General features: G+C 36.9%; 1 protein-coding gene across 5 annotated transcripts in view; it reads left to right on the top strand.

Moving 5' to 3' along the window:
* The window catches only part of DSCAM (DS cell adhesion molecule), a 939,729-nt gene that overhangs the window by 579,522 nt on the left and 345,894 nt on the right, over positions 1 to 14,313 (top strand). For all 5 annotated transcript variants that reach the window (XM_054675091.2, XM_054675090.2, XM_016938555.4 and 2 more), the window contains one exon: positions 946 to 1,092. In XM_054675091.2, the coding sequence (XP_054531066.1) occupies positions 946 to 1,092 (147 nt within the window). The remainder of the gene's footprint in view (positions 1 to 945; positions 1,093 to 14,313) is intronic.

The raw sequence follows: 14,313 nt of genomic DNA, 5'->3' as shown, positions 1-14,313 counted from the left end.
ACTTACGATGATCACTTACATTTTACCTTTATGCTCCAACCTGTTTTATCAGCCAATTAAAATTGAACAGCGAAAAATATCTTTAAAAGTTACATTTTCAAAGGGAAAAAAACATTTTTGCCCTCTTAAACTAACACTGATATTTGATCTCAATGTTGGCCCTTTCTGTTCAACTGAAGCTTTACCGGTAAAAATTAGAGGTTACAGATAGGACATTGTTTTGTGCTGACATAATGGGGAATGACTGATCATGAATTTTTTTTCTTGAGGTGAAAATTGTTATTGTCAGTGATTTGAACAGTCCCTTTAAAAATTAGTGATTAAGAAATAACAGAGTATTCTAAAACACTGAATCTGGGAAGAATTGATATGTGTCATAGAATATAGTGATAAATATTGGTTATTAATGTGAGGAAATAAGACAACCTTTTTAGGGGAAGTATGTAGAATATTTTATTGCTTTGTAGTCTAATATTTTTGTGCTTTTATTGAAACATTTTAAACTGAGGCAAAAGTTTATACTTTCATAAGCTAGAGATGTGCAACAAAAAGTTAACATTCCCTTAATTTGTCACATTCTAAGGGAAATGTAATGATCCAAGAAAATCTTCTGTGTTCGGTATATACCAATTATATGACAACTTCGTTTCTGTAAGATAAATGCATGATCTAAAAAAAAGTTTATGAGGTTAGATTTGCTAAGTATATATTTATTGTATAGCATAAGGACTAAAAACCCTTAATGTAGGCTAGTCAAAAAATTAAAACAGCTTGGACCCTTAATTGACACACACACACACACACACGCAGACGCACGCACCCATTTTTAGCCTTTTCATTAAGTTTCTTCAGGTGGGGGAAAAAAAAACTGTTTAAGGACTTTGTCTGTGTGGTTGGGTTGCTTTCATTGTCTTTTAACCAAGCCACTGTTTTCCTCTGTTTCAGGATCTAGATTTCTCATCACATCCACGGGAGCCTTGTATATTAAAGATGTACAGAATGAAGATGGATTGTATAACTACCGCTGCATCACGCGGCATCGATACACCGGAGAGACGAGGCAGAGCAACAGCGCCAGACTTTTTGTATCAGGTAAAAACTCATCAAGACTCTGTCTGCTATGTCTGCTATTTCTTTGTTAGTGTCCTGAGATGACTCAATCAAAATTGTGGAGTGTTGCCACTAAAATGGAGCCTTCAATTCCTTCTCCAAAATATTTTAGGAATTTTAAAACTCTTTTAAATGAATGTGAGTACAATTTCATAGAAATACAGATTTCACGTTTGTCAAACCAGTAATTGACACATTCACATGATGATGCGTTAGCATTTCAGGGAGCACATTAGGAGTGAAAGATCCATCTCCATCCCAAATATCCATCTCAAATGCAGTCAAATTGCATTTGATTTGATTATAAAACCAAATACAAAATACCCAACCTTTGCCTTTGTAGCTGAAGAATATAAAATTGCCCCCCCCGTGGTAAATATCCTATAAGTTTGTAATAGTGAGATGGAAGTGACCAAAGGTTGCTTGCTATCAATATTTGAGAAGTACCTTATTTGTAATAATGCTTTATGGGAAGAAGTGAAGGGAACTTGTTGAACATTGGAATAATTTACAACATCACTGCCTGAGCACCCACTTTTTGTCCTTGATAATGTACTGTTGGGATTTTTCTCTTCATCACTTACATCTTCAAAATAGCCAATAGTCTTTCAAGGTCCAGCACAAATACAAGTCAGAATTAAATTAGTTTTCCTTTGAACTTGCAAGGATTTTTGTTTCTTTATCTGTTCTTTTACAAGTCAATTGCTATTTTCTCCCTTGCTTTTATAGTTATCATGTCTTTCGGGGGGAAAATGAATTAGAAAATGAATAATAACTATCATCTTCATCCATGATAGCTTTAAGGAGAGCACAATATTCTACTTATTCAGAAAATCCTAGAAAACGTCCTCTTTGCATTAAAGAGAAATTTTCTAATGGCATGTTCAGAAAAGAAAGGGGAAAGATTCGAGGTAGGAGGAGGATCCTGATATAAATTAATTTGGGATTCGCAAAATAAGTAAATAAGCATTTCTCCCTCCAAATGATGACATAAGTGGTGATGATCTAAGAGCCCGTCTTTCTGTTTCAGGTGACCTTTTTTATCTCCATGCTGAATCATAAAGTGTTGATTTTTAAATGTATCTCTCAGGGTTGGAAAGGCAAGTTTACTTTCCTTAATCCCACGATGTTTGTTCATTTTTTGTTTTGGAGTGATTCACTAAAGTTTCAAAAATGGACAGAAGTAGTCACAAGCATTTTGTCACCATGGGAGTCCTAGGATTGCCTAGTGAGCATTGGAAAAGTGAGAGCAACAGTGTATAATCCAGCCAGGGAATATCATACACTAAGCCACCTGCCGAATAGTAGCCAAGGAATAAGACTGAACATTCGGGGCTAACAGTGTAGATGAAGACAGGGAGGTGATAGGTGCCAGGAGAGGGGAGGGGTCCACAGAGTCACATGCCACCAAAAGGCTCATATGAGAGTCTACCATATGTGGAAAATAACTCAATATTTTTTGTCATTGAAATTTTAATAAAGCAATTGAGGAAGAAATCTGTTAATGCTAAAAGATGAGAATGTAGACACTGAATGCAGAATGCATTTCTAACATGTCAAGCTTTGAAGGAAAAGAGAAATTAATTTCATTTTAAATTAGATTTAAATATACTGAAAAATGTACATCTGGAGTTTGGGTCATGGTGGAAACATGTTGGTGTTTGACCCCAAACTCCTCCTGAAACCAACACAGATAAAATAGGATGACAAAGAAAAAAGTACATGGATGGCACCTTCAACACAACTGGATTACTGGCAACAACAGGACCAGCAGCAGAGGTGGAAGGCAGTAGAAGGGGTCAGCCTGTTGGGATTATGGTAGTGTCAGAAAACTGCAAATAACCAACGGGTCCCCATCTCCAAAAGCAGAGGAGAATTCTTTGTGTCTTAGACTCCTCACAACACTGGGATAGAACTGCATGAGGTCTAGGTTGGAGATGAGTCACAAGGCCATTAGAGTGGCTGGTAATGTTTGCACAGGCCAGTGATGGTCTATGTCCTTGAAGATAGTGGAAGTACTCAGCAAGTACTCCTTTCAGAAGAACAGAGACTCACTCTCAGGGGAAAGGCTCAATTTAGAAATCAAATTGAGCCAGAGTAGAATACAAAGAGTAACAGAGAAGGCTGGGGAACCAGGGGAGGCCCTAGAGAATTCCATCCTATGAAATACTGCAAAAGAAAATACAACATGCACAGCCTTAGAATGTAAAAAACAGTGTTCTAGGAAACACATGGCTAGAAGTGGAAGCCCATACAGTTCAATCCCATATAGCTCTGAGAGATGGGCTAAATGTCGAGTCCTTGAAGGTAATATCAAGGGAGAAGCCTGGAAAAATATACTCATTTCATCCTCTCCTGCAGGAACCTTCTCCTAATTAACTAAGAATCTCTATCTTATTGTAAAATGAAACAAAAAGGAAAAAGATTTAACCCAACACAACTTTATCACAAGAAAAAGAATGAAAATTTTAAAAAAAGTTTTGATTAGAAGTAACTACAAAAAATACTGACAAATCATATGAAAACTATATTTTTTTGTTTGAAATGATTGAAGCTTTGAAAGAGCAGTATAAATCAGAAATAAAATGATGAAACAACACAAATCTGTGAAACAAAAAGTGGCATATTTTGGAAAAAGTTATAAAAATGAGTTCTAAAATTAAAATGAAATTACAGGGAACACATCAGAGGATAAACACAACAGAAAGCATAATATGGGAAATCAAAAATATTAAGGAATAAGAAAAATAGAGATAAAAATGTATACATGTCTGACAAAGATGATGAAACACATGTATAATTAAATTCTCTTAAAAAGAAAGCCAAGCAATTGATGAGAATAAGTATTAATAATAAAACACTAATTCAAAAAAAGTCTCCTGTCATTAAAAAGAATGCATAATGACTACATATTAAAATGGCACAACCCTACCTGGAAAAATGGACCCAGAATGGTCAACATGCAACATAGTCTAATAAAATTTTTGAGCTGTAAAGATAAAGAAAAATATCATTTAGACATCCAGGAAATAAGTTCAAGTTACTTCTAAGGGAGAATATAAACAGACTAATGAAATAGAAAATAGACCAAAAGAACAGTAAATGTAATAAACAAGATTTTTCTTTAAAAAAAAATCAGTAAAATAGACAAACTGACCTAATATTTTTTAAAATGGTCTTGATTTCTGTGCTAGGGCTAGTTATTTGGACAAGTCATTCTTTCTCTGAGGACAACTAGAAAGACTTGTTAAATGTGTAAAAAAACATCTGCTTATGGCTGTTAGGAGCTAGTGAGAAAACTTACAGGACCAAATTCCAGAGGAAAACAGCCACAAGAAGTGAGTTTGGTATTGAGGACTGCCTTTTCAGTAGGGACAGTTTTAGAGGAGATTGCTGAAACTCTGAGAAGATGAGCAACTCTTCTGAAAGGTTAGTAGTGTCTGGAAGGTAAAAATTGGAGTCTAGTCTCTATATATGTATTAGGGTTCTTTAGGGGGACAGAATTAATAGGATAGATGTATATATAAAGTAGAGTTTATTAAGGAGTATTGACTCATGTGATCACAAGGTAAAGTCCCACAATAGGCCGTCTGCAAGCTGAGGAGAAAGAAAGTCAGTCTAATTCCCAAAACCTTCAAAGTAGGGAAGCCAACAATGCACCCTTCAGTCTGTGGTCGAAGGTCCAAGCGTCTAAAAGTTGAAGAACTTGGAGTCTGATGCTCAAGGGCAGGAAGCATCCAGCACGGGAGAAAGATGTAGGCTGGAGGACTAAGCCAGTCTAGTCTTTCCATGTTCCTCTGCCTGCTTTTATCCTAGCCATACTGGCAGTTGATTAATGGTGCCCACCCAGATTGAGGGTGGGTCTGCGTCTCCCAGTTCACTGAGTCAAATGTTAATCTCCTTTGGTGACACCCTCACAGACACACCCAGGAACAGTACTTTGCATCCTTCAATCCAATTAAGTTGACACTCAATATTAATCATCACATTAAATATATTTGTTTATATATTATATATTATAGATACTCATTTTTATTTATAGTAGCATATATAGTGGGATAAGTGAAAAGTGATTATGTTTATGTTATTTTTATTTTTATTTTCAGTATAAGAGAAAAAGGTATGAAATTTTTTTATAATTCTTGAAATATTTATAGAAATTCTTGAAATATAACAAAAATGTAAGGCATTTATACAACTGAAATAATTATTTCTAAATACTTTACATATGTACTTTTTATCCTAAGCTCTAAGAGAACAGATGTGCCTTAGTGTGTATATATATATGTATGTGTGTATATATATGTATATATACTAGTGTGTGTGTATATATATATGTATATATACTAGTGTGTGTGTGTATATATATATATACTTTTTTTAATTATACTTTAAGTTTTAGGGTACACGTGCATAACGTACAGGTATGTTACATATGTATATATGTGCCATGTTGGTGTGCTGCACCCATTAACTCGTCATTTAACATTAGGTATATCTCCCAATGCTATCCCTCCCCCCTCCCGCCATCCCACAACAGGCCCCGGTGTGTGATGTTCCCCTTCCTGTGTCCATGTGTTCTCATTGTTCAATTCCCACCTATGAGTGAGAACATGCGGTGTTTGGTTTTTTGTCCTTGCGATAGTTTGCTGAGAATGATGGTTTCCAGCTTCATCCATGTCCCTACAAAGGACATGAACTCATCATTTTTTATGGCTGCATAGTATTCCATGGTGTATATGTGCCACATTTTCTTAATCCAGTCTATCATTGTTGGGCATTTGGGTTGGTTCCAAGTCTTTGCTATTGTGAATAGTGCCTCAATAAACATACATGTGCATGTGTCTTTATAGCAGCATGATTTATATTACTTTGGGTATATACCCAGTAATGGGATGGCTGGGTCAAATGGTATTTCTAGTTCTCAATCCCTGAGGAATCTCCACACTGACTTTCACAATGTTTGAACTAGTTTACAGTCCCACCAACAGTGTAAAAGTGTTCCTATTTCTCCACATCCTCTCCAGCACCTGTTGTTTCCTGACTTTTTAATGATCGCCATTCTAACTGGTGTAAGATGGTATCTCATTGTGGTTTTGATTTGCATTTCTCTGATGGCCAGTGATGATGAGCATTTTTTCATGTGTCTTTTGGCTGCATAAATGTCTTCTTTTGAGAAGTGTCTGTTCATATCCTTCGCCCACTTGTTGATGGTGTTGTTTGTTTTTCTTGTAAATTTGTTTGAGTTCATTGTAGATTCTGGATATTAGCCCTTTGTCAGATGAGTAGATTGCAAAAATTTTCTCCTATTCTGTAGGTTGCCTGTTCACTCTGATGGTAGTTTCTTTTGCTGTGCAGAAGATCTTTAGTTTAATTAGATCCCATTTGTCAATTTTGGCTTTTGTTGGCATTGCTTTTGGTGTTTTAGACATGAAGTCCTTTCCCTAAATTTTAAAAAATGCATAAAATCCTTGAAATGTCAAATTCCAATAGAAACTATTGGTATTTGTGGTATGCGTGGTGGCTCACACCTGTAATCTCAGCACTTTGGGAGACCGAGGCAGGCAGACCACTTGAGGTCAGGAGTTCAAGACCAGCCTGGCTAACATGATGAAACCCCATCTCTACTAAAAATACAAAAATTACCCAGGTATAGTGGTGGGTGCCTGTAATCCCAGCTACTCAGGAGGCTGAGGCAGGAGAATTGCTTGAACTCAGGAGGCAGAGGTTGCAGTGAGCCAAGATGGCACCATTGCACTCCAGCCTGGTGACAAGAGTGAACTTCCATCTCAAAAAAATAAAAAAGAACACAAAAAGCTATTGGTACACACTTCAAAAAAAAAGTATGAATTTTCAGTCTTTCCACTGAGAAGTCCCAGAAGTGATGAGCAAACAATAGCAACAAGCACCTCTAACATCTAGATTGTAGATTCTTTTAAATATAATTCACTACTAAAAGGGACTATGGCTTCTTGGAGGAGTGGCTGATTGAAGGTCTGAGGCAGGAAATGTCTGAGGTGAGTCTGAAACATGAATGGGGTCTTGTCAAAATGACATAGGAACCAACATAAAGGGGCTCTCGTCAGCCAAAGGGGATGAATTGAGTATCAGCAGTGATGCTTGCACATGATTGATCACCATTAAATATTTTGAAAGCCTTTGAGTTCATTTTAATTTTATACATATGTGTGTGTGTGTGTGTATATATATATATACACACATATGTACATATATACTTACATATGCACACCCGCATATATATTTCATGTAAAGAAAGAAATAAGAATCTTATTGATCTGCATAGTAGAAACCAGGGCGCTAACTCTTCATTCTGATAACAGATGATTAAAGACAACAACCACTAAATGTATTCTGTCTTTCCTATAGCTACTGTATTTTAAGATAACCAAATAACCTTAGTTCAGAAGGGAAAGTTCATTCTGCAGAATAATTATATCTACTGAATGCGAAAGAAATGACACAATTAGGAAATTCCATTTTCAGCCTTAACAAAATAGCTCAGATAAATTTTAACATCTGACCTTACTGATCAATTGAGTGTCACTAAGAACGGGAAAACCATACATTATGTGGAAGCAATGTGAAGTGCACAGCACCCCTCTCAAAGAGAGAGAGGTTGAACACTTATCTAACCAACCCACTGAAATAAATTCCGGTTCATAAGAAAAATGCCTATGGCAATAACGGAACAAGTTAAATGATGATATGGACAAGCAAATTCAGCATGGTAACTACCTGGTTTCTTTTTTTTTATTATTATACTTTAAGTTTTAGGGTACATGTGCTGCGATAAAGACACATGCACACGTATGTTTATTGCGGCACTATTCACAATAGCAAAGACTTGGAACCAACCCAAATGTCCAACAATGATAGACTGGATTAAGAAAATGTGGCACATATACACCATGGAATACTATGCAGCCATGAAAAATGATGAGTTCGTGTCCTTTGTAGGGACATGGATGAAATTGGAAATCATCATTCTCAGTAAACTATCGCAAGGACAAAAAACCAAACACCGCATGTTCTCACTCATAGATGGGAATTGAACAATGAGAACACATGGACACAGGAGGGGGAACATCATACCTTGTTTCTTTAAAAAGCCAAGTCAAATACATGGGAGAAAGGAGGAGGGCTAGCTCTGCATTAAGAAAGACTCAAGAGATGTAACAACTGCATGTGAACAAGAGAATGATCTTGATTTAATTAATTCAATTGTTTAAAAGCTAGCCACTTTTGAGCTGACGAGGAAAAATGAATTTGGAGTGTATAATACTTGATATTATGTAACACTGACTGTGGTTATGTAACAAAACTATTTTTATTAGAGAAACATGCTAGTCATGTAATGATAAAATAACATAGCTTCCCTTTTTTGTTTTTTTTTGTTGTTGTTTGTTTGTTTGTTTGTTTTTGAGATGGAGTCTCACTCTGTTGCCACACTGGAGTACAGTGGTGCAATCTCAGCTCACTTCGATCTCTGCCTCCCGGGTTCAAGTGATTCCCCTGCCTCAGCCTCCTGAGTAGCTGGGACTACAGGCATGCGCCACCACACCCAGCTAATTTTTTGTGTTTTAGTAGAGACAGGGTTTCACCATGTTGGCCAGGATGGGCTCGATCTCCTGACCTTGTGATCCCCCTGCCTCGGCCTCCCAAAGTGCTGGGATTACAGGCGTGAGCCACTGCACCCAGCCTATAGCTTCCCTTTTGTTGCATATACTTTACCACCAAAAACAAAGTAAAACTATCAAGAAATAAACATGACGAAGAATAGAAAAGGTTTGGTGCCAGAGCCATTAATATGATGAATATATGGGATGTGTCATATTATTTTTGTCTACTTTTCTGTACGTTTTCAAATGTTTGGGATAAAAATAATTTTTGTAATATATATAAAAAAGTTTGAAGACTTTGAGACAAAAAAAATTTGAAGGGGATGAAAATGAAAGACAGTGCCGTTTGGTTATTCAGATTTGATATATGATCAAATATCCCCACAAGAGCCTGTCTCAAGCATTGCTTCAATAATGCACTTAAAATATAAAACATCAGATGCTGTGAGGGTGCAGAGAAAAGGGAACGCTTATACACTACTGGTGGTAAAGTAACTTAGTCCTGCCATTGTGGAAAGCAGGCTGGAGATTTCTCAAAAAACTTAAAATAGAGCTACCATTTGACCCAGCAATCCCATTACTGAGTAATATATCCAAAAGAAAATAAATAATTCTTCCAAAAAGACATATGCACTTGTATGTTCATCACTGGGCTATTCACAATAGCAAAGACATGAAATCAGCCCAGGTGTCCATCAGTGGTAGATTGGATAAATAAAATGTGGTACATATACACCATGGTATACTGGAAAGCCATAAAAAAGAATGAAATCTCGTTCTTTGCAGCAATGTGGTTGGAGCTGGAGGCCATAATTCTTAGTAAATTAACATAGGAACAGAAAACCAAGTACCTCATGTTCTCGCTTATAAGTAAGAGCTAAATATTGACCACACATGGACACAAATACAGGAACAATAGACACTGTGGACACTAGACTGTGGAAGGCAGAGAGTTTGGGTTAAAAAGCTACCTATCAAGGGCCAGGCACAGTGGCTCCCACCTGTAATCCCAGCACTTTGGGAGGCCTAGATGGGCGGGTCACGAGGTCAGGAGATAGAGACCATCCTGGCTAACACGGTGAAACCCCGCCTCTAGTAAAAATACAAAAAAAATTAGCCGGGCGTGGTGGTGGGTGCCTGTAGTCCCAGCTACTTGGGAGGCTAAGGCAGGAGAATGGTGTGAACCCGGGAGGCAGAGCTTGCGGTGAGCTAAGATCACGCCATTGCACTCTAGCGTGGGCGACTGAGCGAGACTCCGTCTCAAAAAAAAAAAAAGCTACCTATGAAGTACCAAACTCACTACCTGAGGAACAGGATCTCTACTCCAAACCTCAGCATCACGTAATATTCCCATGTAACAAATCTGCACATATACCGCCTGTATCTAAAATAAAAGTTGAAATAAAAAAAATAAATACCTCCTTCAGGTTTCTTAAAACAGTTTTGTTGAGAGGTAGTTTACTTTAATATAAACTCCATCCAGTTTGTTCAATTCAATAATTTTAGTAAATACATGGAGTCGTGCCACAATTACGCCAATTTAATTTTAGAATATTTTCACCACCCAAAAGATTCCTCCTACCCATTTGAAGCCAATTTCAATGTGCATCCCCAGTCCTAGACAACCACTAATCTATGGTCTGTCTCTGTAGAGTTGCATTTTCTGGATATTTCACATAAATTGATATATGGATTTTGTGTCTGCCTTCTTTCATGCAGCACCCATGTTGTTACATGTATTAGTCATTCATTCTGTCTTGTTGCTGGAGAGCATTTGCTCATCTGTAAATACTGCATTTGGTTATCAATTCACTAAATTATGAATATTTGGGTTGTTTCCACTTTTTGATTATGAATAATCCCGCTATGAACATTTGTACCTAAGTCTTTGAGTGAACCTGTTTTCATTCATTTAGGGTAGATACCTAGAAGTTGGGGCCTTATGGCAAATTGAAATTTAAACACTTTAAGAAAATGCCAACTTGTTTTGGCTGCTTTTATTTGGCAAGTATACCACAATACACCTGGGGAAAAAATAAACTCTAACCAATGTGATGTAAGAGGAGAAAAATGTGTGGGTTTGTAGGAAATTCTGCTTAAAAGTGACTTCACTGAGGGGGCATTCTTAAGCATTTTTGCTGTGATGTGGATGTGAAGGCTGGCACTCCAGCAAGCCATTTTTACGTGAGATGTATATGTGTGCATATGTAAGTATATATTACCTTCCACCAACGATGTATGAAGATTCCAGGTCCCCATATCTTCACCAGCATTGTTTGTGATTTTATTGCAGTCATCCTAATGGGTGTGAAGTCATGTCTTACTGTGATTTTAATTCATATTACCCTAATGCCTAGTGATATTGAGCATCTTTTTGTGTACTGATTAGGTATTTGTGTATCTTCTTTGGTGATGTAAAATAGTCAACTATTTTGCCCATTTTGGGTTGTTTCTTTTCATTATAGAGATATAAGCATTTTAATGTTTTTTGGATTTGAGTTCTTTATTAGAAATATGATTTTCAAATTTTTTTCACTTTCTAAATGGTGCCTTTGAAAATGCTACAGTTCTTAATTTTTCTTTTTTCGAGATGGAGTCTTGCTTTGTTGCCCAGGCTGGAATGCAGTGGCATGATCTTGGCTCACTGCAACCTCCGCTTCCCGGGTTCAAGCTATTATCCTGCCTCTGCCTGTAGCTGGGATTACAGGCGCATGCCACCACACCTGGCTAATTTTTGTATTTTTAGTAGAGACGGGGTTCCACCATGTTGGCCAGGCTCGTCTTGAACTCTTCACCTCATGTGATCTGCCTGCCTCGGCCTCCCAGAGTGCTGGGATTACAGGCGTGAGTCACTGCACTGGGCCAGTTCTTAATTTTGAAGAAGTTTATTATGTTGATTTTTTCTGTTGTTGCTTGTTTTCTTAGTGTTATGCCTAAGAACTCTTCAAGGTCATGAAGATATTTTCCCTATGTTTTCTTCTAAAAGTTTTTATAGTTTTAGCTGTTATATTTAGGCCATAATACATTTTGAGTTAATTTTTGTAGGTAGTGTGAGGCAAGGTTCTAAATTATTTTCCATGTGGATATCCAGTTGTCTCAGCCATTTTTTAAAAATGTCATTAGAATTACATAGCACTATCTTAAGCATATTTGAGAAATTTCTGCCAAGTTTCAGTTAGAATAAAACTTTTTAAGTGCAGTCATTGAGAGTTGATTTTTTATGAATAGCATTAGAAGTTGGCGCATTTCATTTTCAGACATTGTGGGATTATTCTGCAAAGAAAGTCAGAGGTGCACACTGTGGTGTTTATTGTCAGCCACCCCTGCCAAAGGGGTGACATCTTTGTGCCACCTTCTCCAACTCTACTTCTACTTCCTACTCTAAGTAAAATGACAGATTTCGCAGCTATTTTTTCATAGTACTTTCTAATATCTTCAATATTCCACTCTAGTGTAACTAAAATCTGTATTACTGAAGAACGAGAGCTATCATTATATTCTCACATTTTTTGTTTTTTTTTTATTATACTTTAAGTTTTAGGGTACATGTGCACAACGTGCAGGTTCGTTACATATATATACATGTGCCATGTTGGTGTGCTGCACCCATTAACTCGTCATTTAACATTAGGTATATCTCCTAATGCTATCTCTCCCCACTCCCCCCACCCCACAACAGGCCCTGGTGTGTGATGTTCCCCTTCCTGTGTCCAATTCTCACATTTCTTAATTAAATGAAGACAGAGTTCAGAATAATAGAGAAGCTTACCCCACGTAATACATATTATCTTGGATGTGATTTCTACTTACTAAACAATATTGCAATGGTGTTTATATGGTCTGCAAGTTAGTGTACTAGGAAGTAAAAAATCCCATGTGGTTAAGGATGTCCAAGACCATTTCTGGAGTTGGCTTTAGGCACAACTTTGTGTCTTCTAGTTCACTGAACCCATTGGGTGTGCAGGTGATGATACTTCCAGTAACATGGATGCAGACAGCTAACCATTTTTCTGGATTCTTGGTTCATGCTAGAAGATGCCAGACATCAGTGAGACATCATTGGTTAGGCCTGTCTCCACTTAATTATTCAGTCTATAGGAACATAACTTGATCTTCAAACCAATACTTTTCAAAGTCCGTTTGTAATTTCCTTTAGAAGCAGGTAAATGAAGCAATGAAGTTTTTGCTGGCACAGGCTCTGTACCTGGGTATTGTGAAACTTTTATATCTCTCTTGCCTTCTGGAGCCCTATAGTCCTGCATGTGAATGACTGTAATTCTGGAATATAGAATTCTTCAGTTAATGAAGAATTAGAGGAGTCCTGGAAGCTCATCAGGTATTCTCTAAAAGAGTATTTAGGTTCCCTCATTATATCACTGTCATAAGACACCAGTGAAGTAAAAAGAGCAGCAAGTTCATAATGAAGTTTTATCTCTGATGATCACAAAAGAAATAGAAAGCCAAGACATTTCAGCTAAATGTTTTTGTTCTATTTTCAACAATGCCTGCTGACTGCCCTCAGTGGCTGACTACGGAATCACAGCCTCTTAAAGAAGTCTTCCTACTAATAAATGATTTTTTGATGTTATTGTTTATTAAAACAGAAATTTACTCTCTTGTATATAAGTCCAGAAGCTGGTTTGCCAGCTTCAGTTTCACAAGGGACCAGGCTTTTATCTTTCTGATCCATTATCCTCATGTGCAGTTCCATTCTCAATATGATTTCAAAGTCCAAAGTGATTGCTGCAGCTCCTACCTTTATATCCACCTTCCAGGTGATGTAAAGAAGCAAAGGAAAAATGCATAAAAACACCCCTCCCAGCTAAGTCGCCTTTAAGCAGAATTTCCTACAAATCCACACATTTTCGCCTGTTACATCACCTTGGCTAGAGTTTATTTTTCCTCCAGGTTAATTGAGGTATTGAAAAATGAAAATTGTATATATTTAAGGTATACAATGTGATGTACAATGTGCATATATATATATATATATCACTATCAAGCAAAATAACATATCTATTGCCTCACATAGTTAACATTTGTGTGTGTATGTATGTGTGTGTATGTGATGACAATGTTTAAGATCAACTGTCTGCAAATTTCAAGTATGTAAGATAGTGTTATTAACTGTAGTCACTGTGCTGCATAGTAAACCTCTAGAATCTATTCATCTGGCATAACTGAAGCTTTGTACCCTTTTACCTACCATATGATCTAGCAATCCCACTCTGGGTATATATCCAAAGGAAATGAAATTACATATCTGCACTCCCATGTTTATTGCAGAATCATTCGCAACAGCCAGAATATGAAAAAAACTTAAGTGTTGATATACATATACACACATGCATAGGAATATCATTCCTATATACACAAAGGAATATTATTCAGCCTTAAAAAAGGAAGCAAATCTTCCCATTTGCAATGACATGCATGAACCTGAAGGGCATTGTGCTTAGTGAAGTAAGCCACGCACAGAAAGACAAACACTGTCTTTTCTCACATACATGTGAAATCTAAAAAAGTCAAACTCAGAGAAGCAGGGAATAGAGATGTTCGTCAA

The sequence above is a fragment of the Pan troglodytes genome, chromosome 22 (genome assembly GCF_028858775.2).
Source record: "Pan troglodytes isolate AG18354 chromosome 22, NHGRI_mPanTro3-v2.0_pri, whole genome shotgun sequence".
NCBI classification, from domain to species: domain Eukaryota; kingdom Metazoa; phylum Chordata; class Mammalia; order Primates; family Hominidae; genus Pan; species Pan troglodytes.
The sequence above is the reverse complement of the archived record's forward strand: the minus strand, read 5'-3'. Positions and strand labels throughout refer to the sequence as shown.